Raw genomic sequence first — 25166 nt, forward strand, 5'->3', positions numbered from 1 at the left:
AAAAACAATTGTATTCAGTATAAAATGTATTTGTAAGTTAATATTTTGGAGGGTGGGGAACGGATTAATTCAATTCTCTTTATTTCTTATGGGAAAAATTGCTTTGACTTACGATATTTCGACTTACGATCCGTCTTTGGGAACGGATTACCATCGTAAGTCGAGGCCCCACTGTACTCATTCTCACAAGTCAAGACTGGCCTCAGGCAGGGTTTGGGGGAGTAGAACTCCCAGAACCCCATCAAGCAAGGTATCTAGTAGGTATATATATATATATCTGTACACACTTCACACATGATAAGCATATTACCGAACATTCTTAGTGATAAACATATGCATTTCCTCCTTTACACATGCAGTATATTACCAGACATACACGTCTGACGTCCAGACTGTACCAACTCTCAATGTGAGTGAACCTACCACTGTGCAGTTTAAATTTTAGCATTATAGCAAAGTTGCACAGGTACCAAATTGTGTTCACTGAACTCTGACAGCAAAGGCCTCGTGCTGTGCTTGTTTGCACTTCTCACCTTTCTGACCATATTATTGATACAGTAGTCCTAATATGTCTTCCACTGTTTTAAGGATCTGGTAAGTAAATGAAGCTTACAACACAATGTACGTGTCATTTACTGCTAAACGTACTGTATTCTTAAGAAGTGCAAGGGTTTACTGCATTTCATCCTAAGATATTAAAAATTTAAATTTTATTTTGAAGTAATGATAGATCATTGTTACCTTCACAATTCTAATGGTTTTCTTCCTTGTAAATAGTGTACATAAAAATTATTAGTTTACATAATGCATATATTGTACAAATATAACTGTGTCAAGTGCTTGAATCTGGCATCACAAGTGATAAACAAAACTGCACACTTTTCTCTCTTTATTCTCTCTCTCCATTTTAGATGCCTTGGAATTCTATTTAAGGAGGTATTAGCCTTGTATACTAAAGTCATTTTCTTCAATTCAGCTACCTTCAGGAGGGATGGTTCTGATATATGTAGAGAATTAAGGCAAATTAAAAACAAAGTAAAATAAAGTAATATGTAGAAGGAAGAAATCCATGACGTAGATACTCATCATTGGTGGTGATTATTATAATAGGCCGTGTTTGGAATGAAAGTTGGGGACTAAAGCTACAAAATAGTACTCTAGTTAAACTGTAGTCAGTATTATGTGGAGACTAGGGTACACTCCTTGTGTATGCTCTTACCATGTCTTCGTTCTTTTCACACATCCTCGCTTACAATGAGAAGGGGGGGGGGGGCACATAGCTCTAACACTTGTATTCTGTAATTATCCAACATGGAATTCATTGACTGGTATGTTTAATTGAATGGATTCAGGTTGTAAAGTATCTGTAAGTTCTCCAGGTTGGCAACTTCTCCAGCATTGAATGGTGCTGTTAGTATGCAACACAATATTCCACCTTAGAGAACACTAGTATCTTAACAGTTCCACCATTGGTCTGGTATCACTTGCATGAAGGGTTCTTGGTATCTACCATGTGATTTTTCTTGCATTTGCAGCAGCTACTTTATTGGCACCACAAAGTAGGGTGCAGCTCATTTCCATAATAGTTTCCTCAGGCACCCAAACTGTTGCATTCAACCAATTTTTTTTTTTTTTTTTTTTTTTTTTAACACTTTAATAACATTGGGCCTAGTTGTTATAAAACCCAGGAAGCAGTTAATTCCTATTGGTAAAGACAGGAAACCTGTTAACTTTGTCTGGGTCGCCTTAAATGAATGAATGTGACTGAAATTCCCCAGGATGCAACCCCACAATAGTTTTGTAACTCCCAGGTACCTATTGACTTCCTTGTGAACAGAAGCATAAGGTGTAAGGAAACATGCTCAAGCATATCATCCTGTCTGAGGATTGAACCCAGGTTGAGAGTTGATTATGGTGGCTACTGCATAGTAATAGTCTCCAGGTTTGCAGTGTTTTGTATAGATAGATAGCATCTGACTTCAGTTAAAAAAATTAAATTAGGTAACATATAAAATATTAGATAATCAAAACAATCTCAATTTTTTTTAATACTGCATTATATTTGAGAGGAAAGGTAGCGAATCATTTACATAACAATTAAAACCATTGTGCTTGTGATAAAGGCAACAATGATCAAGGCATAATATTGTTTCATTGTACTGCATTATAAATCATAACATTTTACCATTTGATTAACTGAAGTTGTGTATTTATTTTTCTATTTGTTTTGTTACTAATAACTGTTTTAACATAATTTTTAATTGTGTTATTAACATTCTCTGAAGATTATATATGTGGACATAAATATGTCCAGTTTATGCTTTCTGAAGATTTGTGCAGTAAGCATGTGTGAATTGTTGCTTGTAAATTGAGAGAGAGAGAGAGAGAGAGAGAGACGGGGGAGGGGGAAAGAGAGAGAGAGAGAGACGGGGGAGGGAGGGGAGAGAGAGAGAAAGAGGGGGGGGCATGGTAGGGGATAGGATATTAGACAGGAAATAAAAATGTGACTGGCAAGAGGGTGAGGAAAAAAGAATGGAGGAGTAGAGTGGGAGCATGAATGTGGTAAGGTGAGGGAGGGAAATGAGAAAAGCAAGAGAAAAGATGAGGGTAAGGTAGTGACAAGGAAGGGTAAGAGGAGTGAGGATGTGAAAGGGAGAAGTGGGTGGCAGGATATGGGATGAGAGTAGATAGGAAGGTATCTGACAAGGCATGAGGAAAGAGTAAGAAGGGTGAAGGAGGGGGGTTGTGCTTGAAATGAAGCGAGCATGGAAGGGAGAGAAGGGGAATACAGTAGAAGGGGTGAGAGTATGAAAGGGAGATGGAGAAGGGTTGAGGTGAAGTTTTGGTGGCTACAGTAGGTTATTCTGTTACTGCAGGTATTTATATCTGTTCTTTCTCTGATACTGTTTTATCTTAGTCTTTTATTTACACATTACAGTATAATAATCATAATAATATTGTAGTGACCGATATATTGGAAAGCATTTCCTTTCATGAACCCGTAACTCTTATGTCATACTTTTGGCATTGCATTACCATTTCGTGCATCTTGACATTACCATATCTTAAGTTTAGCACATTAGATACAGCTAGTTCTTTATAGTGTACTTTCAATATGTGAGATGCATCAACCATCTCGTTGTTTTCTTCTAACTTTCTGCGGGTTTTCTAAGTTACGAAAGGAAGTAAAAGTATTTTCAAAGTGCAAAAGAAATATTATTAATTTTAAAGTATTTTTGTTTTGATGTTCATAAAAATAAATTAAATTGGGCAGGCACTTTGAAAGAACATTTGGCCAGAATTATTCTAGAGTGAATCTCGCTAACTTGTATTCGTTAATAACCAAAAATTAGTCATTCTCGATAGTTATGTGAAGTTTCATCCCTCTATGCTTTATTCTTGTTATAGCTCAGTTCCTTATAGTATCCTCTGAAAATATTGACTTTTCAAGCACTTAATATGATCATTATTATTACTTTTTGCTGTCATATATTTGACTATGGAACTAGCTTCTATAATAAATATATTTTCTCGTACTTTGGGTAATGTATATTAATTTATACATAATGGGTTAATTCCAATGATGTGGAGATAGCGTTTGCTGATAACTTTTCCTCTTTGCTAAAAGTCGTAATTGTTTTTGTATATGTTGTAACAGAATGTACAGAGGTTTGGAAGCTCTATTCATGAATATGTTTTGTAGACAAGCATTAAATAGGAATGCATCTCGACATACTTATTCTGTTATGCCAATACTGTACCACTCTTGGCACATTATGGTGAGTTTTCCCAAAATCTAATTTAATATGACAGATTTGTTTTGTGGTACAACCACTAACTGACATTGTTAAATAACATTTAGATTAATGATTTTTGTCCTTGAATTTATAAGACAGTAAGTGGAAAATTTAAAGATTGGCATATGCAGAATTCTAACATTTGCACATTCTTCACATTCAGGGGAAATGGTATGCTAACCCCTATTTTAAGCCTCATCTGCATTAACATTTCACTGGGATATTGAACTCCTGCTAGACTGCATGTTGATATGACACGCTGAACATGGGAGTTGCCAGTACTAATATCCTACATCACGTAGGTGTATAACCGTGCACATTGCAGACATCTTCACTATTTTTCTTTTCCCCTTTTTTTTTTTTCGTGCATTAGACTTGGTTACACTTGAATAGTTATTAATGCACTTAAATTTCAATTATCAAAAGCATTTGTCAGCAAGTTTTATGTTTTCAAGATACATACAGTATATTAAAATGAGAATATTGAAGTGCCTGTTAATTTATTATTGTGGGCTAATTGTGAATGATCTCTTGTGAGATCTTTTAAAGAATCCAATGCCACATAACTTATTAATGTATCCTTAGCTGTTTTTTAATTGTGGCTATTAAAACATTTTTGTGGACAAAGTGAAACAAATTTTTAAATCAATTTTTTGTACAGTAAGGTAATAATATTGGTGTGACTAGCTTGGTAGTCATTGTAATACTTAGTCAAAGGTTACTGAACTTATTGTTTTGTAGTGCTACAGAATACTTGGAAAGATGCAGTTATTTATAAATGGAAGCTAAATATTTACAGAAAGATTCTGTGAAATGTATGTATGAATTTTGGGTATTAATTAAACAAGGAATGAAAGTTTATTAGGGGCTTGGTTTGGTGGAAGTTGATTAGTGTGTGGAGGGAAAATACAGTTATGTGCTGTTGATGAGCTTGTTGGAAGAATTCATGTGCAAACAAGGATATGAATTTGGTAAAGACTGATTTAGCGTGTACAGTAGTATGTCCTAGGTTACTGGTCCCATATTATAGTGGGAAAATTTCCATAATACAGTGATGATGATGATTGCAAATTTTCTATTAAGTTTTCAAGGTAATCAATATGATTGTGTTTTGTCATGTGAACAGTGCAATAAATCTTTAAATGCACTGGAGGTAAAGTGAATGTATTTGGCACTAGTAGTTAAAGACTGTGTGATATTTGGGTGGCTGAGCAGCAAAAGATTCAAGTCAAGTTAGAACTGGTTTGAGTTGTAATGCAAGTGTACTGATGGATGTAATATTCAGTAACCTTTTGTATATCTTGTGGGTTTTTTTAAATGTTAATTGATATTATTAGAGCTTAATATGGCACTGGATTCTTAAGCTGGCTGTATGTCTTGGTGTTAAATAGCATAATTTTTCATCCTAACAAATTCCCAGGCCACACATTAATTTTCCTATTCCCCTCTGGTGTCTGAAATGCTGGAGGATCCCATATGCATCAATATTTGTGTGGTGTAGCACATAGCAGCAGCCATGATCTCAGCATCTTCATCTAACAGTGTGTGGCCTTAACCTATATTCCTTAACCACTTCCATCCTTTTCCTTTCCTGTCCTTCCCTGACCTCCCTCATCCTTCATGTTCCTGTTTGATCCTTTCCAATTTAACGTTGGTGTATGCCCCAGCACCCAAAGTCTCTAAGCTTGCTGTCTGTGTTGTAGCCGATGCCTAGTGGTGCTAGTGGTGCTGCTGTAGCTTCTGGTGATGGCCCCCCAATTTTTCCCTCTAAAAAGCCTAAACCCAAATTGAAATCTGAAATGGTAAGTTATGCCAATAACCTCTTATTTTATCTCAACTGACTTGTTTTTTTCTCTCATGACTTGATTATAACTTCCATTAAACCTGAAGTGCTTTCCTAATTTTTGTTTGTCTGTGAAGTTTTACAGTGTTTATGTTTTTCACCTCACAAATTTAATATTTGTACTGTACAATATGTCATTCTTTTGTTTGAAAATTATGCATAACTGTAGTTCACTTTTTTAAACTTTTATTTTAAATTTTTTTATAATGCCAAGTCAAATTACTTTGTGTTTAAGTTTTTTATCCTGTTAAGTATTCTTCAATGTTTGGAACACTGTTATAAGCTGATAAATGTACTTATTGTTTTTATTTATACTGATATTTTTGTCACTCATTAGCTGCTCTGTAATATGTAATTCATCAGTAGATTGTAGTTACATATACAGTACTAAGTAAATATTTAGCTCAGTTTTTTTTTTTAACTTGTCCAATATAAACCTTAAAAATTACAAATTATAAATTACATTTACCTTTATGGTTTTCTTTGCCATCCTAAGGATATGTCGACTATTGACAATTTGACTTAATTTACAGGGTACTAATTACAAGCGCACAAATCCTCTTGCCGAGATAGATTCAAAGTCTCGCAATAAATTTTGGGAGGAACAAGAAGCAGAGGAGAAGAGGAGAAAAACTGAAGAACAGCGCCTAAAGGAAGAAGAATTAAAAAAGCTTGAAAATGAACGTAAACAGCGAGAGGTAATGAAGCAATAGAGGCCATATTTACAGTGCTGTAATGAGTTGATAAACATCTTCCATATGAGTGACATGACTCTCACTACTCCTACTTACTTCATTGGCTTTTTAGCCTGCATTTATTTTGTATTTTTCTTTCTCTGCCTCCTTCATGTTCCAATTATTGTTTTGCTGTTGCTTATCCAATTCCAGACCATTTCTCTTATCTTCTCTTTTCTTCATTAAATTTTTGTTTTCACTTAATGTATTCCTTTCATCACTTCATTCATGGGCAAATGTCTTCAGGTACTTAAATATCTATTACCCAATTTTCCTCTTTCCCTTTTCACTGGAGGCATCAGCCAGGATGTTACAAGAGAAGGAGAGGTAGCTGCTCTACCTCTGAGGTAGAAGTACCTATAGGAGAGGTAGAGTATGTTAAAAAATAATGCCCATCCAAACAACCCATCCTCTTACAAATTACGTCGCTTTTCACAAATATCGAGGTACTGTAATTCAAAATGAAAATTTATTTTCCAATTAAATTTTGGAATTTATTTTTCCAATACAGCAAGTTAAGGGTCCTCTGGTAGGTTTGAAAGGGCAGAAAGTTCTCCTAAGGTTTCAAAACGTCATGAAACCTAAGCCATATGACCCAAAACAGAAAACTGGACAGTACGTCACTTTCGCGAGCCGATTCCATTTTGAATTTAGTCGATTTTTAGCCGGAGTGTGCACACGAGCAAAAAGGGACGTAATTTGTAAGAGGATGGGTTGATCCAATTGCTAATCAATCATGTAAGTTCGTCTTTGTAAATATGGTAAGATTAATCTTTCATTTTTTTTATTAAACAAATTGTTATTGTGAAATCACCTGTATTGCAATACAGTAGTACCAGCAAAACTCTGTAACAAGTAAAATATTATATTGCAGCCAATTTTTGTTTTCATAATTTGGTCAATTTGGTTTGATCGTAATAAAATTTGGTTGAGGTTCTTGTGAAAAGCCAAGATGTTAACATTAAATTGCTAGACCAAAATTTTATTTAATAAAAATTGTGAGTACAGTATTTTATACTGTAACATTTAAATTTTATTAACAATACACAAAAACCCTTAAATTACTGCATGGAGAGCATCATATGATTTCTTTAATCCAAGTAAAGTTACTGATGGGATCCATCAAATGGTGATTTTTCATATATTCTACGATTTTATCTTGTACAGTAGCTATGCAAGCATTCAATCGGTGCTAGTTAGAGATTTAGTGTTTCCAGGTCAGCGAGCCTGTATGGCAAGGCCAATTGTAATCTTGGTCTTGGTCAGTGTTAGACTCAAAATAAAATAGTGGATGTACTGAAGTCAGCGAAGTAGTTTGGACTTGACAGTGTATTGTTAGTAAAGATTATCCCTCAGTACAGTACAGATAATATTTGTATTATTTATTTTAGCAAACTTCATTGTCCTGGAACAGAAGCTCTTTTTCCTAAGGATAAAAAAATGAAAATGAAGGGACAGTTTGCCTTTACCCAAGATGGCAAGGAACATATTCATATGTAAAACCAAAAGTTTACCTGTTCTGATGTTGCGCCCTTACTTCTCGTATGTCGGCTACAAAAAATTGAGGGGTTCCTGCATCTTTCCAAGTTCTGTGGTAGCATCATCAAAGGCAGATAGCTTTTAATTTTTGTATCCTGATCTTATCTGTAGCCTTTTCAGGGACCATAGTTTGGTTCTGGCTGTCTCAGCAAATAAACATACAGATTACAAGGGCCTTGTATTGTCTGTTCTTTCCGGGTCCTCTCATCTGCCATTGTCTCCTCTTATTTTCTCTGAATCTTCCTTCTTCCTTTTCTCAGTTCTTGTCTTGCCTTTCATTAATCATTCTCTCCTTATCCACCTCTCTCTTTTGTCATCATTCTCTTCCTTCTCCTTTCCTGCTACTGATTACCTTGAGGTTACTTTGAGATGATTTAGGGGCTTAGCATCCCCACGGCTTGGTGTTCAATCAGGCCTCCTCGTTGATGGACTGGTCAACCAGGCTGTTGGACACGGCTTCTCGCAGTCTGATGTATGATGGTTGATCAGGTATCCTTAGGAGGTGCTTATCAAGTTCTCTCTCTCCCTTTTGAACACTGTGAGGGGGGTGTCTTTAATTTTCTGCTAGCTTATTGCTACTGCTCTCCTTTTCCCACTCTTCTTCCTTGCCTATTACCTTTCATGCTACAATTTTTGTTTGCTTCTATTGAAGTTGGTTCTTGTATAATGTTATTGGCTAAAATCACAACTTCTCCAAATATTAAAGATCAATAATAATTCATGCAATATTCTGTTATTTCTCCAATTAGATATCAATAAAAATTTGTATATAAATTATCTGGAATGCACAAATTTCCTTGACTCGTAGTGCTTAAATTAAAATTGAGAGAGGATTGATGTTAGTCACAAAACCTAATGTTGTGTAACTACATATTACAGTACAATTACTTCGTAATAAGTGTTTTTAAAAGAAATATTAAAAAAATTATTCAACTATTATTGGGTAATTTAGTCACTATATATATATATGTACCATTTTCAGATCATTGATGCTCAACATCGTGAACAATTAACCAAAGAAAGAAATGCGCGCATTATTGCCGAGAGGAAAGCTGAAGATGAAGCAGCCCATCGTGTTGCTGCTCGGCAGGACAGTAAATGGCAACAGGAACTTGAGAGTCAGCATAATGATGAAGCTGAGCGAGCCAGGCGTGCCGAGATGATGCGTTTGGAGCGGAAAAAAGTTGGTAACTGATTGTGCTAAAATTAAGTACAGTATGTGTTCACAAGGAGAGGATATTTATTTTAAACGATATGTAGTGTAAAAGGAGAAAGGTAATTACTTGGGTAAAAATACCAAAGTGTAATTGCCTAATTGCAGTTACAGGGATGAGAGCTACGTTCATGGTGTCCCATCTTCTCACTCTGTCATATTACTACTGACAGTTTTGACATCCCCCCCCCCCCCACCATCTCGCCTAACTTGTTCCAACCGACTACCACTCTGTTTGCGAAAATTAATTGTTTTATATTTCTCGGCAGCTTTGCTTAGTTTAAATCTGTGACCTTGTGTTTGTAAAGTTCTAGGTCTCAGAAATTCTTCCCTGTCAATTTTGTCGATTTCTGTTACTATTTTGTACGTAATGATCATATCACCTCTTTTCTTATATCTTCTAGTTTTGGCAGATTTAATGCCTCTAACCTCTCTTCATATCTCTTGTTTTTTAGTTCCGGGAGCCATTTAGTTGCATGTCTTTGCACCTTTTCCAGTTTGTTGATGTTTTTCTTAGGATATGGGCACCATACAACTGCTGCACAACAAAAGTCGTGAACAATTTCTTTATTATTTCACCATCCATGTATTTAAAAGCAATTCTGAAATTGGAAAGTGTAGCAAAGGCTCCTGGCATGATGTTCTTTATGTAGTCCTCAGGTGATATTTTTTTATCTAGAACATCCCCCAGATCCCTTCTTTATCATAATTTTTTTCACATAATTTTTCACATAATTTCAGGTTGTGTGGTCTATGTCCTCCTATCCCACATTCCATAACATGGCAATAATTCACATTAAATTCCATTTGCCAAGTGGTGCTCCACACACTTACTTTGTCCAGGTCTTCTTGAAGGGCATGACAATCATTTAAATTTCTCATCTTCTCTAGTATCTTAGCATCATCAGCAAACATGTTCATATAATTCTGAATTCCATTTGGTAGGTCATTTAGACAATGAACATTACCTGTGCAAGAACTGAACCCTGTGGTGCAGGGTTCAGTGACATTTCTGTCAGTGACTCGTGACATTTCTCCAGTCCGATACATTGCCTCTGATTACTGCCTTCATTTTTCTGCCAGTTAGAAAATTTTTCATCCATGTTAAAAGCCTTCCTGTCACTCCTCCAATATGCTACAGTTTCCAGAACAAACTCTGTATATGGAATTCTGTCGATAGCCTTGTTTAGGTCCAGATAGATGCAGTCAACCCACAACCATCTCTTTCCTGTAAAATCTTTGTGGCTCTGCGTGCAACCTTATGAGGGTATTATTTTTTATTGTGATTAATTGTAACTTTGCACATTGGTATATATGAGCTTTGTTACAAGTGTTATGCTCAAAACAGTTAATATATTCATGAAGCAATATATATTAGTTACTAGTTTCTCTATTGATTTAAGAGTAAATTAAATTCATAATTCTCATTGCATTTAAGGAATAATATAAAAAGCTGTATAAAGTCAGTTGCTGTTTTTCAGCTTGGCCTTGTTCTATTTAAGTAAATTTAGAGTTGCTAGGAAAAGTTGTGGTGGAGTTGGAGGGTTATATGTTCACAATGACTGGCCAAGCACAAAGTGTAGGTAGACCCTGTATATATATTTTTAAGTGTTACATCATTCAACAAATTAATGTGCAAAATATATAAGATGACAATTTATATTACAAAGAATTGATTTAATTAATTTTTTAATTCACTTGTTAGGAAGCAGAAGCTCTCATTGGCCATCGGACTCATTCTACACGAGATTTGTTTGAATCTGGTATCAGTAATTCTAAGCAAGCAACAGATAAAAACCGTCCACCTCCACGTCGTCTAAAAGAATTCAAACCTGTCAACAGTCCAATGAGGTATGAATTTTATAATTATAAATTTTAGTAATTCTTTGAGTTACAGCTTGGAATAAAACAATGTTATTTAACTCTTGTTTGGGAGTGTAAAAAATAACTTCTGGGCAGCTTCCGGGAAACCAACATCTATGGGTTCTGGGGAAAGTATGGTCGCAAAGCTGAAACTTTAAGGAATTGGCGGAAGGGCACCACCAGGAGTGGAGCCTGTGGCTTAATTTTGGACATCTCCTTCTTTCACCCCATTATTGCACCCATCCCATCCGTACCTTTCGCCTTGCTCTTACCTTCCTCTAGGAATTTCCTCCTCACCTCTCTTGCCTTAATGCCTGTGCCTCCCTTGCTCCCATCATAATTGACTTGGTCTAGAATGGACCGAAACATCGTTGTCTCTTCATCTTCTGGTGTGTGATTTAGTTGTTTAATATGTCTTGGGCAGATATTTGGGATTGGGGTTTTACAACCAGGTATTTAGTTAATGTCATGTTTCCTAGCCAGTGGTTAGTGCTTGCTGCCTCTCCTCCTCTGGTAAGTTCCCCCCATTCTTTTTTTCTGTGATTATTTGGTTCTAGGGAACCACTATGGGGCTCCACCAGTAACCCAACATTGAATGTAGTGAAATGCCTCTTTTTGGCAGAGTACCAATATTTCCCTCCCTTCCATATTTGTCAGTTCATTGTGGTGTTTTTCTGCTCCTGATCTGATCTGATGCCTGAAGCTGGACTGAATTACAGGCTGGCCGGTAGCAGTACTGTACTCGGTACTGACGAGTTCTAGCTAGATTTGTTTGTTTTGTTTTGTTTATTTTAATTCAAATAATTCATCCATTCCCTACTCCCCCGTCCCCTTGTCCTCCCTATCATCCCCCACTCCCCCGCCTCCTTGTCCTCCACACCATTTCCCTGTCCCCTCGTCCTCCCCCACAATTCTCCCGTCCCCTCGTCCTCCCCACCATCCCCCACTCCCCCATCCCTCCCTTTCCCCACCATCCCTCACTTCCCTATCCTCCCCCCCCCCTTTCCCCACCATTTCCCACTACCCCGTCCCCTTGTCCTCCCCCACCATCCCCCACATCCATGTCCCCTCGTCCTCCACACCATTCCCTCACGTGAAAAATAGTTAAAAAAAAAAATTGTTTTACCTGTCACAGGTTTGACATCTATATAGTAGGTATATAAAAATGCACGCGTATTTGCATGCAAAGGTGTTTCAAAATTTCAAAGCAATCGGTGAAGAACTTTTAGAGATTAATGATTTTGAACAAAACGAACATTTACACTTTTATTTATATAGATTGTTTGAGGAGTTATTTGGCAGTTTAGTGGCTTTTGAGTTATGTGAACTTAGCAGTTGCCTGTAAAGTTTGGCTGACTTTCTGGATGCTTTCCCGGTGAAATGGCAGAATGTCATTTACTCGCTGTTCCTTTTGTGATGGGGGCTAGGTTTTGGCTCTGGCCACTGGTTAGCCAAATGGACTCGTGCAGCTGATGTAACTTGATAGATTGAAGCAGTCTCTGCGAGATCACTACAGGGAACCACCAGGCCTCTTCTAAATAGAGGTGTTTCATTACATAAATGGCTGGGTTTTTAAGTTTGAAATTTGTGTAGGAATTGGAAAATGGTGTGGTAGGAGTGTTTGGTAAAAGCCTTTTGTATAAGATGCCAATGTGAAGGGAGGTGAAGGATTTACCTAGTGAACAGCTTTTGTGTTTTTAGCACACATGGAGTAATGATGCTCCAGCAGTGTGAAAAGAGGAGCATGAGGAAGATAAAAGGCTTGCATTCTCTATTTTATATATGGGAATGAGAGAGAAAAGTCTAGTACAATAATAAATAACTAATATAAAGCCACAAATATGTAAAGGCAATTAGAATGCAAACATGAATAATAATGCTGGGCAAAATAGTATTAATAAAATTTCGAATGAGAAAGGGGTCATATTTTGCAAAGTTACATAATGTAATGCAACACTAATTTAGGAGTAGACTTTATTGAAGTCTTTAATTTACCCTTGCTGACAAATCTTCAGTAAAGTCAACCTTCAATCTGATGTTTATCATTGTCAACACTTTATGTTCTGTTCAACAAAAAATATGTATATAATATAAAATAAAATTTTCAACTATTATTTTTATTTTAGCAGAGAAGAGGGAAAGGAAAATAGTCCCTCAGCGCCGAGTAGAGGGGTAGCTGCTCGCTGGCCTCCAGTCTCATCAGATCGTCCACAGCAACCAGTCACACCCACACAGAGCAGAGGTACGTCACTAAACATTCTCACCAATGCTTAGCATTGCAAGCAGGCATGTCCACACACAGCAGAGGCACATACACCAAATTCCTTTGATGAACGAGAATAAGTGGGGGAAAACTGTGATGCAGAGTAACACTTTTCTTGTCAACTTGACAATAAACTTAACCTTTTCTTGTCAATTTTGTATTCATAAATCTTATAGGTAGACTAGAGCAGCTAATGACTCATCCCCACACACACATTGATATGCTATAGTGTGTAATGATAAATTGAGTTTTTGTCTACAAACATTTTATCAAAATTTTTCATAAAGGCAGTGTTCACACAATAGGGAAAACCACTTTTTACCCCAACAAACCATCACAAAATCATTCAAACCACTGATGAATTGTAGTATAAAAGTTTAATATTATCATAACTTTTCAACTGCGCATCACAACTGGGGTTGTTTCATCCATGGTGCACACCACAGTCAGGGTTGTTTTAGGTATGGTGTATGATTAAAAACTCCCATGGATGCATGGGGCTCACATCCTGTTCTTTAAGGGGCCCGGTGATGGTGCACCAAAACTGCCTCAAACACACCTTTTTTTTTTTTTTTTTTTTTTTTTTTTTTGTGAATAATCTAAATGGTAAATGCTCCTAATTTTTCCTAATGGATCAACATCATACCATGAAAAGAAAAAAATTACAAAAAAATAGAAAAAAGTTCACAATATTAAATTAGTGATAAAAATCTTTAAATGTACCAGTTGTTATTTTATTAATTTAACAGTTGTCTCAGAATGGCACATAATGTTCATGAAGTCTTTGATAAAAATATGGTTTGAGAGTATAGTATACTGTAAAACATTTGTTCAATGTGGCCATCAAAATATGTGCCAAATTTATACGTAAGAAATTTATAACTCCAAACATTATGGCTTTATGACTAAACGACACAGAGATTGTTATAGAACTAAGAACCTTGCACATATATAAAAATGGTGAGAATCGGTCAGAATCTTAAGTTATTATTATGGTCTCAAAGTTAAAATTTCTGTTTTAGAGAAGGTTGTAGATATTGACAATGAATATGGTAGTTCTAATTAATTAATTTTCTTGTATGTTTTAATAAACATTGCTTGGCATTCATACTCGAATATGTGAAAGTTGAAGGTCAGTATGTGTTGAAGTAAAGTCAAGAAAAATACCCCCCCCCCCCAAAAAAAAAATAGTATAGGAATACATTAGGGATAACTGTAAAACAGGTTATCTTGAGATGATTTCGGGGCTTAACGTCCCAGCGGCCCAGTCCTCGACCAGTCCTCCTTTTTGTTACACATCCCCAGGAAGCAGCCCGTAGCAGCTGTCAAACTCCCAGGTACCTGTTTACTGCTAGGTAACAGGGGCATCAGGGTGAAAGAAACACTTCGCCCATTTGTCTCCGCCTCCACTGGGGATCGAACCCGGAACCTTAGGACTACGAATCCGAAGTGCTGTCCATCCCCGCAAAAAAAAAAAAAAAAAAAAGGCGCCCTAGGTTAGACATATATGAATGAGAGTGGATGGATATAAATAGGAGCTGCCACATATGGGCCAATAGGCCTTCTGTAGTTACCCTCATTCTTATGTTCTTATAACGAAACATATATATATATATATATATTGCAATAACTTTATTGATCATTTATAAGTAATAAGGCCCTCATCTGGTCCTCGTTCATCAATACAACCAAAATAGACAAAGAGAATAGAGTTTGAAATCTGTAAATAAATCATCCAAAAAGAAAGAGAAAAGTCACATCTTCTGCCACCTGTGGCTGATTAACATGTTGACCAATTTCGTTCCAACTTCACACACTTAGTGCCGGATACGCTTTCTCCAAAATGTAGGTCACATAAGAATTTGCATATAAACACGAGAGAAAAAATGGAAGAAAAACTAAAAAATATATAAAGCAGTTTTCAGGTTTTTGTACAAAGAGACAAGAAATATTGCCATTGGGCAATGTATTTATATGATATATATAATATAATACAGCATAATAACGTACTAACTCATTATTATGAATGAAATCTGGCCCTCCAGGTGGCACCAGCTGCATATCCACTTTGTAGACCTTCCTTACTACTACTTGTCTTCTTTGTGTGTCGGACAGGTGCTTGCATCTCTTTATCCTTGATTGCCAGTAAATAGGTGTTGTTATCAGTTATCAGTACCTGTTGCCGCCCGTCGCGCATGCATTTATTTTTTTTAAAATTAAAAAAAAAAGTCCATTTCTTAACATATTAGAATGAAATTTTCACGACACTGATGCCAAATAATGGACGATTTGTTTAAAATTTTTCACTAATTTCACATTGAAAAAGTCCTCCGTCACCGGGCCCCTTAACCACTTAACTGCGCCAACCGAGTATTCTCGGTCGGCGGGAAACTGTGCCAACCGAGAAAACTTTTTTTTTTTTTTTCCGGTACCAATTCTAAATATGTACGAGGTTGGTTGTGTACGAAATGGACTCTTAGGACCTCCAGTGAGGGGCAGCCATCTTGGAAAAAATTCCCAGAATGCCCTAGGGTTGCTGGCTGGGTTAGTACTGAATGAACAACCATGGGTGGCGCACACGCCTCTGGCTCCCAAACACCTGTCCGACGCAGTGTTGAAAGATAATGCTCTGTCACTGAAATTCAAACCTTATTGTTTGAAGAACATAAGGGTCATAATGTTGGTGAAATTAGGCACAATAAAGACCTAACACAAAGGTCGGATGCAAGTGATACAGCACCTATGAGGACGATACGGTGAGCGTATCCAGTTGTAGCTCTGAGCATCACCCTTGCAATCCTATGCTATCTACAATTTATTTAGATGATACATAGATGAATCATTTTCTCCGTTCAGTGATGATGCACCTGATACAAATAGCATAGATGAACAGTGTTAGAGGCTTCCATGGTGGTATTTTCCATAGACATTTCGTGTTTAAGATTGCTAAGCTTACACACATTTTACCTTAATATTTGTCTACTCACATGTAGGTAACCACAGGTGGAGTAATTACAGTAGTTAAAATTACTATATTTTGTCTTAAGTATTAACTTTTTACAAATTCATGATGCTAGAAATCATAGGGACCTTAAATGTTTTAAAACATAAAGTCTTATTTTTAGACGTTGGAGTGGTTAAGTACATTTTCTGGGGGGAGCCCCGTCGGCTCCCTGGAGCTATCCAGGCTGATTGGATATGTATAATTTTATGGCATCAGTCAAAGTGCTTGGAGTTCTTGCCTACCGGGGACCACGAGCCAGACCCTGCTCCCCTCAGAGAGGCACGAGGAGCAATGGCCTATAGAACCCCCCTCCCCTGTGGTTCAGAGCATTCTATGTCTGCTATCGACCGGGATAGGCACCCAGAAAGGTAGGCGCCCCAAAACAAACCTCTATTCTAGTGAAAACATTGCTACCAAAAACCGAACGAGTGGACAGAACTTCCCAAACAAAATTATCAAACTAGCATGACGTCATCACGTCGCCGCATCAGCCTATACCATGCGAACTGGCGATCCAACTGGCAGTTCTTGGCTGATGGAATTACTGGCTGGTCGAGGGCCTCTGGCTCTGGTTTTTGGGGGTGGGGGTCGCTTCGGTTCTGGCTCCTTCCGCTCCTCGTCCTTCCCCTTCTGTTGTGCACACTTCCTCCCTTGCTTCCGGCTCCAAACCGTAGGCGGGTTTCGGGGTTGGAGCAGGGTCTGGTTGGGTCGAGACTCGGGCGGTCTCGGGGGTTTTCCTCTTCCGGGGTGGCAGCGGAGGCATTCGAGTCTGTTTCTCCAGCCATGCCGTATGGGTCTGACCAGTGGGCTCCTTTCCTTAGTGTTAGTACGGCTGCCCCGGCTTTTCCTTGTGAAGCTGGGGCTTTGGGGGTGTGGCTCGGCCCCGGTCTTGCCGTAGAGTTCCCGGAGTTTGGGGAGGCCTCGGCCCCGTTTTGCCCCGCTTGGGTCTTTGTACCCCTCGGTGCGAGCCTGGCAGTTCCTCAGAGTGGGGTTGCTCCTTCCCCCTCTGCGTTCGTGTTGGTTTCGGGTCTACCCCTCCCTGGGTTCGGGTCCGTTGGTCCCATCATTCCTGGGGGTGTATTTCCTCGCCCCCCTTTCCTCCTTCCTCACCACCCAGTATTTTCCCCCTTTCCTTACCCTTTTCATGCTTACATCATGATACTGTTTCCTTCGTATCTGGGTACCTGTGTGTCCCTTGATTAGGGGTGTCTTTTTGTTCATATGTACCTCCATGCATTTGTGCTTGCTTGTTGTGGTTCTCGTTGGTTCGTGAACCTCTTCGTACCTTCCATTATTATTGGAACGTTATTCGTTGCGTACGCCTTCCTGATGTTTGTATGATATGTGTATACAATGTGTCTGTGTGTTATGTGTATGTACGATATGTGTATGTCCACCTGGTGTACGAGCCGCGCCACCCAGTGGATGGGTGGTGCGGTTCATACCTTGCGCGCTGGGGTTCGGGGTGTTCGTTTTGTTTCTGGGTGGTGTACTCGTGTGTTATGCATCGTTCATCGCGGTTTTCTACGACTTCTTGCTCGTTTTCACTCTCCAGTCATAGCCCTCTAAATGCTGTGGGTGTTCTGGATTTTATATATGGGGACGTCACTTCGTTCTTTTCTCTGCTTCCAGGTGTGGGGTGGCTCAGCGTGGCGCCACCTCCACCTCTGTACTGCACCTCGTCTTCTGCTGGGCGTGCACCTCTGGACTTATTTCACCTTCGACTTCAACCTTTTATTCAGGTAACAGTACATACAATGCCTACAGCCTCTAGTACGCATGGGGTTTTGGGCGAACCACTAACGGTGCTCCTGGTATGTTACTCTGATCGACTGTGTTGTGGCACGGTCGTGTCTCCGCTCTGCAGGTGAGGTTGTCCTGTCTGGTGACTCTGTCGGCCAGGTGCTGGTTCCCGACTTTTGGTGGGGTATTTGCCTAGTTGTGCTTGCGGGGGTTGAGCTCTGGCTCTTTGGTCCCGCCTCTCAACTGTCGTTTGGAGGGTGTGCAGTTTCTAGAGCCTACTGGGCTCTATTTTCTCTGCATTGCTCCTGTGTGTGGAGTCTGCCTCTTCCGCATCGTTTCCTAGTGCATTCCATTTCCTACCTCCTCTGACTGACATTGCTCAGGTTCTTTTTAATGTCTGTGGCTCATTGGGTACTCGGCTTCCTCCTGTGTCCCCTTGTGCATGTTCCACCCTTGATCATTACACTATCCTTGTTTGCTCTGTCACTTTCCCGCTTGGCAGGGTTGCGTCGATGGCTCCTCCCGGGGTGTTGGGTGTCGTTGACCTGTGGGGCAGTGCCTTTTATTTCGTTTTTCGGCACCTGGGTCTTTTCCCTATGTGTGGACACTTTCGTTCCCTCGGTCCTTGTTTGTGTCCTCCTTCATTGCTTGGTCTCTGATCTCTGGATACTCATTCCTTGCCTTTCTTCAGTGCCTGGCTGCACCCTAATACCCATGGTGTCCCTCGGTGTATGTGCACTCTCCACTAAACGCTTGGTGGTGGGTCGTGTACATTGTGTTGCCGGCTGCTACTTGGTCCTTATTCAGGGTTTTTCCTTGCCTATTTCTGCTTTTCCTCCTATGCTACACTTGACTGTGTATCTGGGTCAGTGCTTATTGGCTACACAGATGTTGGGTGTACACTGTTGGCCCACAGAGGGTGGGCCTCTGTCCATGTTCAGTTCCCTGCTTTTGAACTACCCCGGTGTTCTGTTTTGGTATCGAGTTTCTTCACTCTTTCTTTATATCTCACTGCAGGCTTCTGTGTTGCGCTGTCTGTGGTGGTTGTGGCCTTTCGGTCCACCGCTCCTGCTCTACTGGTTCCTTTTCTTGGGACGGATCGCTGGGATTCATGTCCTGGCTCCGTCATTTTTGTTCCTTTTCTGGAACGTGTGTTTTTGTTTCCTGCGGTTCGCGTCCTGCGCAGTTCTCCTCCTGGATACCTCGGGGACATGTGCATTGTTCTTCCCTGCTGGAGCTGGTTGCGCTGATCCTTTGGGTTGCGGGATCGCTGTTTTTCGCTTTGTGTCTTGCGCTTTCGTTTGTGGTGCTCGTTTTTTCTCGTTGGCCTCTGCCTGGGCCCTGGCTCTTTGGTGTTTGGCCTTGTTGGTCCTTCAAGGGTCCTGGGAAGGGGGGGAAGGGAGGTTCCTCCCGGACGGGGCGTTTTCTGCTCGCCCGGGTTGGTTCCTTTTTGGCTCGGTGGGATTGGGTACCTTGTTTCCTTGGCTGCTGTTCCTTTCAGTTTTGCCTGCCTTGGCGAGACCTGCTGCTGTACTGTTTTCCGGTCCTGTGGGTTTTACCGCGGCTCCACCTCTTTGTGTATCGGTCCAGCTCTGTACAGGGCCGGTTCGTTCTTCCCCTCGCGTTTTCGCGTCTCTGGTTTTTTGTCTAGTTCTCGTCGCTTGTGGTGTGGGCACTGGAGGCTTCATTGTTGGTCTCCCACCTGCGTGCTTCGTCTCGGGCGGTGTGTTGTTTTCCTGGCAGTCCTTTCTGTTTTCCTATCACTACGAAGGGTCCTTCAGTCTCTGATAGGGTTGGCTCGTCTTCCCTTCAGGGTTGTGCCGGGACCGTCGTCTGGGTCAGTGTACTGTTGCCTCATCTTGGGTGGTGCTGGCGGAGCCGCTCCAGCTTGCGTTCGGTGTTGCTGTTCCTTCTGCTCCGTTCCGCTTGCTGTCTTGGGCGTTGTTTCGCCTCCGGCCTGCTCTTGTGTTTCCAGTGCCATCCTGGTCGTTGGCCCGGGTGGTCTATTTTCTTTCGTCTCCTAGTTTTGGTCCTTGGGTTTCTGCTTGGTTGGTCAGGCCGGGGGTTCTTCCTTTGTTCGGTTATGATTTTTCGCTGTTCTCTGCACGTCTTGGCCTCTGGGGTCTTGGACGAGTTTTGGTTGACCGCGTTCCTTTTCTTCCCTCATTCCTGTTCTGGGGTTCCGGTCTTCTGGGTCTTGTTTCGTTTGTGCGCTGGGTTTTTTAGGTTAGGGCGCGTGGCATCCGCCTCCCGGATCCTTCCTTATTTTCCTTATCTGTGGTGAGGTAGCTTCGGGGAGCCGACGGGGCTTCCCCCAGAAAACGTGTTGAATGCAATGAAATGGCATTTTTTAGGCGAGTCCTGGAGGCTCCCGCCATCCCTCCCTCCTGGCTGGCAGTGTTTTTTTTTGCGTATTTTTACATCCAGCCTAAGAACTGCCAGTTGGATCGCCGGCACGTATGGTCTGGGGCTTCCCCTTCCCCCTCCTGGGTAGGGAGGGGGGTTGCTCAGACGTGATGACGTCATGCTAGTTTGATAATTTTGTTTGGGGAGTTCTGTCCACTCATTCGGTTTTCGGTAGCAATATTTTCACCAGAATAGGGGTTTGTTTTGGAGCGCCTTCCTTTCTGGGTGCCTATCTCGGTCGATGACAGACATAGAATGCACCCAACCACAGGGGAGGGGGGTTTCTATAGACCATTGCTCCTCGTGCCTCTCTGATGGGGGGCCAGGTTCTGGCTCGTGGTCCCCGGTAGGCAAGAACTCCAAGCACTTTGATGCCAGAAAGTTGTACATAGCCATTCAGCCTGGATAGCTCCGGGGAGCCTCCGGGACTCACCCAGAAAATGGCATTTCATTACATTCAACGCTCTTTTTTTTTAAATATTAGCACTATAGGCAGGTACTTTTCTGATATTGATATTGCACAAAATAAACAGGACTTGCCAGCACTGATACATCATTACATCTCTAGTTCTGAATTACTCATCACATTTTGTGTGTGACCATTTTATTTTCAAGACCAAGCCTAATGACTGTGCCTCTTTGTAGGCGATTTGGTGTCACATGCGTTTGCATCATCAAATACCCGCACCCCAGTCCTGGATACAATACCCCCTCAGTCATCACCTCCAGCGCCGCCCGCCAAGCAAGCCCCAGAGTCTTTACACCCGCAGCCGGTTAGAACTTGCATCTTCGTGTGTTTTGCTTTACTGCAAAGTTATTATTAGATGTCAATTTTTGTATATAATATGGCATGTATGATGAATTTTACCTTTGTTGATTTTCACTATTTTTTGTTTTTTGTTGGTGTACCTAAACTACCTGGTAAATTATTTCCTTAGTCAATACTTAAAAGTTTTTCTTGAGAATTGATGCGCATGTCATACTAAGTTATGACTGACCTGTAAGTAGAAGTGGGCACATCTACTTCATACAAACCCATAAATTCAAACATTAATTATTTTAATAGTTTTCAATTTATATCACAAATTATTTACTAAGTTTACAGCATGCAAATAATTAAGTTGACTGGAATAATTTTCCTTTTCCCTCAAGTAGAGTATATTAATAAAATTAATTTAATTTAATGTATAATGCTCATAACTTGATATAAACTTAGTTATTAGTTTTGTTTATATTTTTGTGAGGATTGAGTGCTTTGGAATTTCCCTATATATTACCAAGCATAAAGCATATTATTTAGGATAACAGCTCTAAACCAAACGTCAGAATCTTCAATCAACCCATTAACAATAGAGCTTATAGTGTTATATGTTTACCTTGCGTGGTATTTGTTAATACATTTTACTTTGAATCATATTTAATTATGGAGATTTTATGTAGACTTGCAATTTTTTTTTATGAATATACAAATGCTAGATTTTAATGCTCTCTTTGAAAAGCTGTTGCCATGGTTTGTTTATTATGTAGATTTAATGGTGAACAGTATCTATAAATGGATTGACTTTTGACAAGTTTTATTTTGCATTTTATTTGCATGAATAAGTAATGCTTGTTTTATCAATATTTTACTTAGCATTGGTTTTGTCTTGCATTTGAATTTGTTTTAAACCTTCTCTTGTTTAACTTTGGCTTTTGAAAGAGGCTGGCATCTTTTTGAATTAGAATATTATCATCAGGAAGTTAATTCTGGCTTTGTGAGGAACTTGCTACGGGATGGGCTGCCAGTTCGACCAGCATCAGAGGATGAGGATACTACAGCCCAAGATGAGTGGGAGACGTGTCCACAGGATGCATACCCTAGCGTCTCCCATTTTGAACCTCCAGTTAACAATGCAAACAGCAGTCAGACTAATCATCAAATCTCCTCTCAACCCTCTCCACCACCACCACAACCACAACAGTCTTCCTTAAACCAAAGTCCCCCATCTTCAAGTTCCTTACACCAAACCTCACCACATCAAAAGGATTCTGTGACATTCCAAGTTCCCTCAAACTTCACTGTAGGTTCAATTATTATTTGTATAGCCTTTTTGTATTAGTCTTTGGTACAGTTGTCTTGGAACTATTATGTAAAAAAATCTTTTATACCATGTGTGTGTGTGTGTGTGTGTAATTGGCTATTACGTTTCTTTTAGAAGTGACTGATCAGTTTAAAAACCTGGACTGTGTGATCATTTAAAGTGGGATTTGTGCAGTTGCAGCTGAAAGATCTGTCTGTCTGGGAAGAAAGTGATCACTGAAGTGATTCTATTTTTTCAGGTTTTTCAAACCAGGGATTTACTGGTTTGAAAAACAAGATTGAAATAGAATCAGACAGCACGAAAAAATGTGAGTGCTAGCTCCTGTGCACAGCTTTTAAATGATGATTTAGTATTAGTGGGGAAAATGAATAGCATGATGTAAGTAACAGTGTGATGTTATAGTCTCACAGGACGCAGTCTCCGTGGTGTAGTGGTAAGACACTCGCCTGGCGTTCCGCGAGCGCTATGTCATGGGTTCGTATCCTGGCCGGGGAGGATTTACTGGGCGCAATTCCTTAACTGTAGCCTCTGTTTAACGCAACAGTAAAATGTGTACTTGGATGAAAAAACGATTCTTCGCGGCAGGGGATCGTATTCCAGGGACCATAGGATTAAGGACTTGCCCGAAACGCTACGCGTACTAGTGGCTGTACAAGAATGTAACAACTCTTGTATATATCTCAAAAAAAAAAAAAAAAAAAAAATAATATATAAGACAGTCAAGTAAGGCGTGAGAATGTCATGGAGAGGCAGTGCACTAAAGTCCATAAATTTGCAAGTTTAAGGAAGATGGTATCAAGATGGTTCTGGCATGGCTTTGTGAATTTGTGAGGGTAGACTGGTGACATTAAGTTAATTGTCAGGAGAAAGCACTAAGCCATTGCAATTATAAAAAACAACAGTAATATTTTGTATACCAACTGATAAGATTTTCAGAGTAATATACTTTTTTAAGGCATAAAGTACACCACACGATTTAATTGTTTTATTAATATTAATACACTGCAAGCTTGATTAATACATGCAGTGTGTGTAATAATATACACTGCATGTATTCGATAAAAAATGCAATAATAGGAGAATTTAGCAGAAGAGAACGGGTAAGAGTATAGGAAGGCCAGTTATAATGTGGGTGGATGTGGCGAGTGTTTGAAGAAATTGGGGAGCGAGTTTGAACAGTGCATGGGATATGGTAAGGCACAAGGCTGAGAGGAAATGAGTTAGAAATGAGTAGATGTATTTGTATACTTTCAACAATTTACAAGGAACACTGTACACCTGACCTCGTAAAGTGGGGAAATGTTACTCTGGATGACAACTGAAATTTGGTGGTGCTTGTTTACCTATGGTATATATTATGAAGGGAAGGGAACTATCAGGGGAAAGTGCCAAGCCATTACAACTATTATAGCACTTGGAAGGGGGTCAGGATAAGGATATGGGATGCGACGGGGGGGGAGGGGGGAAGGAATGATTCCCAACCACTTGGGCGGTTGGGATTGAACGCCAACTTGCACGTAGAGAGACCGACGTTCTACCGTCCAGCCCAAGTGGTTAGGCGGTGTATATTATGAATGAGTGGATGAATGATATTTGTATATACTTGATACATGTAACCAGCTTTAGCTATATTTTCATGTTATTCTGGACTGATGGTGCCCTCATTCCTTGAAAGAGGGAAATGGGGTAATTATAATGTACTGTAATTAGAGTATGCATTTATATACATGTGTTTGTGAAGCATTTTTCCTTTGTTAATGTTAAAGAATTCTTGAGTAAGCAAGGTACACAGTGTGCTGTACAGTTTGTATTAGCTGATGTAGATAAATTGTTTATTTTACAGCAATTAATTACTATTTGTGATACAAATTAAAATTGAACAGTTTGTCCTCATTCACCAAGAATATTTTTTTCTGAATATGAAGACAAAACAAATACTAGTCATTGGGCATCAGTGAAACCTTTCATTATCATGGTGCAACTTTATTTGTATTTGTATTTTGTTGTATAATGAAAGAAGTACACTATTTAATTTTTGTTAATTCTTTCTTAACAGAATGGAGATGGTGATTCTCAGATCTATGAAAACACAGCAGTAGAGACATTCAGAAGTTCCCATCATAATGGTGCACAAGAAAAGCATACATACAGTCATACAGAGCAGCCGGCTTCAGTTAAACCATCGTCCAACAGCGCCAATAATTTGTACGAAACGGACATTCACCAAATTAACTCGAGCACATCAGGGGCTCCTGGCACCACTCCTGCTGTTGGCATGGTATACGAAGTTGATGTAAGTAGTAAGTGTAAAACCTTAGATATAGATATATTTAATTTTTAAATTTAAATTGATCTCTAATCTAGCATATAATGTTTACAAACATATGGTAATCGGACAAATAATTACTTATAATGTATACAAATTTAAAAAAAAAAGTAACGGTAACAACAAACACTTTTGTAAGAAAGAAATTTCATGTGATCACTTAAAAGTATTAATTTATTTGTAATATCAAATATCATGATGAAAATAATAAATACAGTACATACCTATATTACTGTTAGGAATTGTGTGAACAGGTTACTCGAGAAACAAGACGCATGATTTTTGTTTAATTTCCTTATACCCATATACTTATTGGCCCAAATTGATCACCCACCTTTGCTGGCTGTTTCCTTT

At 39.4% G+C, this 25166-nt stretch overlaps 1 protein-coding gene across 4 annotated transcripts in view; it reads left to right on the forward strand.

Moving 5' to 3' along the window:
- Positions 1 to 25166, forward strand: part of LOC123745832 (Actin binding protein 1) — a 62490-nt gene that overhangs the window by 30083 nt on the left and 7241 nt on the right. For 2 of the 4 annotated variants that reach the window (XM_069321810.1, XM_069321811.1), the window contains 7 exons: positions 6174 to 6338; positions 8896 to 9096; positions 10832 to 10977; positions 13116 to 13231; positions 21051 to 21178; positions 22142 to 22465; positions 24543 to 24779. In XM_069321810.1, coding sequence (XP_069177911.1) covers positions 6174 to 6338; positions 8896 to 9096; positions 10832 to 10977; positions 13116 to 13231; positions 21051 to 21178; positions 22142 to 22465; positions 24543 to 24779 — 1317 coding nt within the window. Of the gene's footprint in view, positions 1 to 5500; positions 5600 to 6173; positions 6339 to 8895; positions 9097 to 10831; positions 10978 to 13115; positions 13232 to 21050; positions 21179 to 22141; positions 22466 to 24542; positions 24780 to 25166 lie in introns of all 4 variants that reach the window. The other 2 variants (XM_069321809.1, XM_069321808.1) reach the window with 2 other exon arrangements.

The sequence above is a fragment of the Procambarus clarkii genome, chromosome 10 (genome assembly GCF_040958095.1).
Source record: "Procambarus clarkii isolate CNS0578487 chromosome 10, FALCON_Pclarkii_2.0, whole genome shotgun sequence".
NCBI classification, from domain to species: Eukaryota; Metazoa; Arthropoda; class Malacostraca; order Decapoda; family Cambaridae; genus Procambarus; species Procambarus clarkii.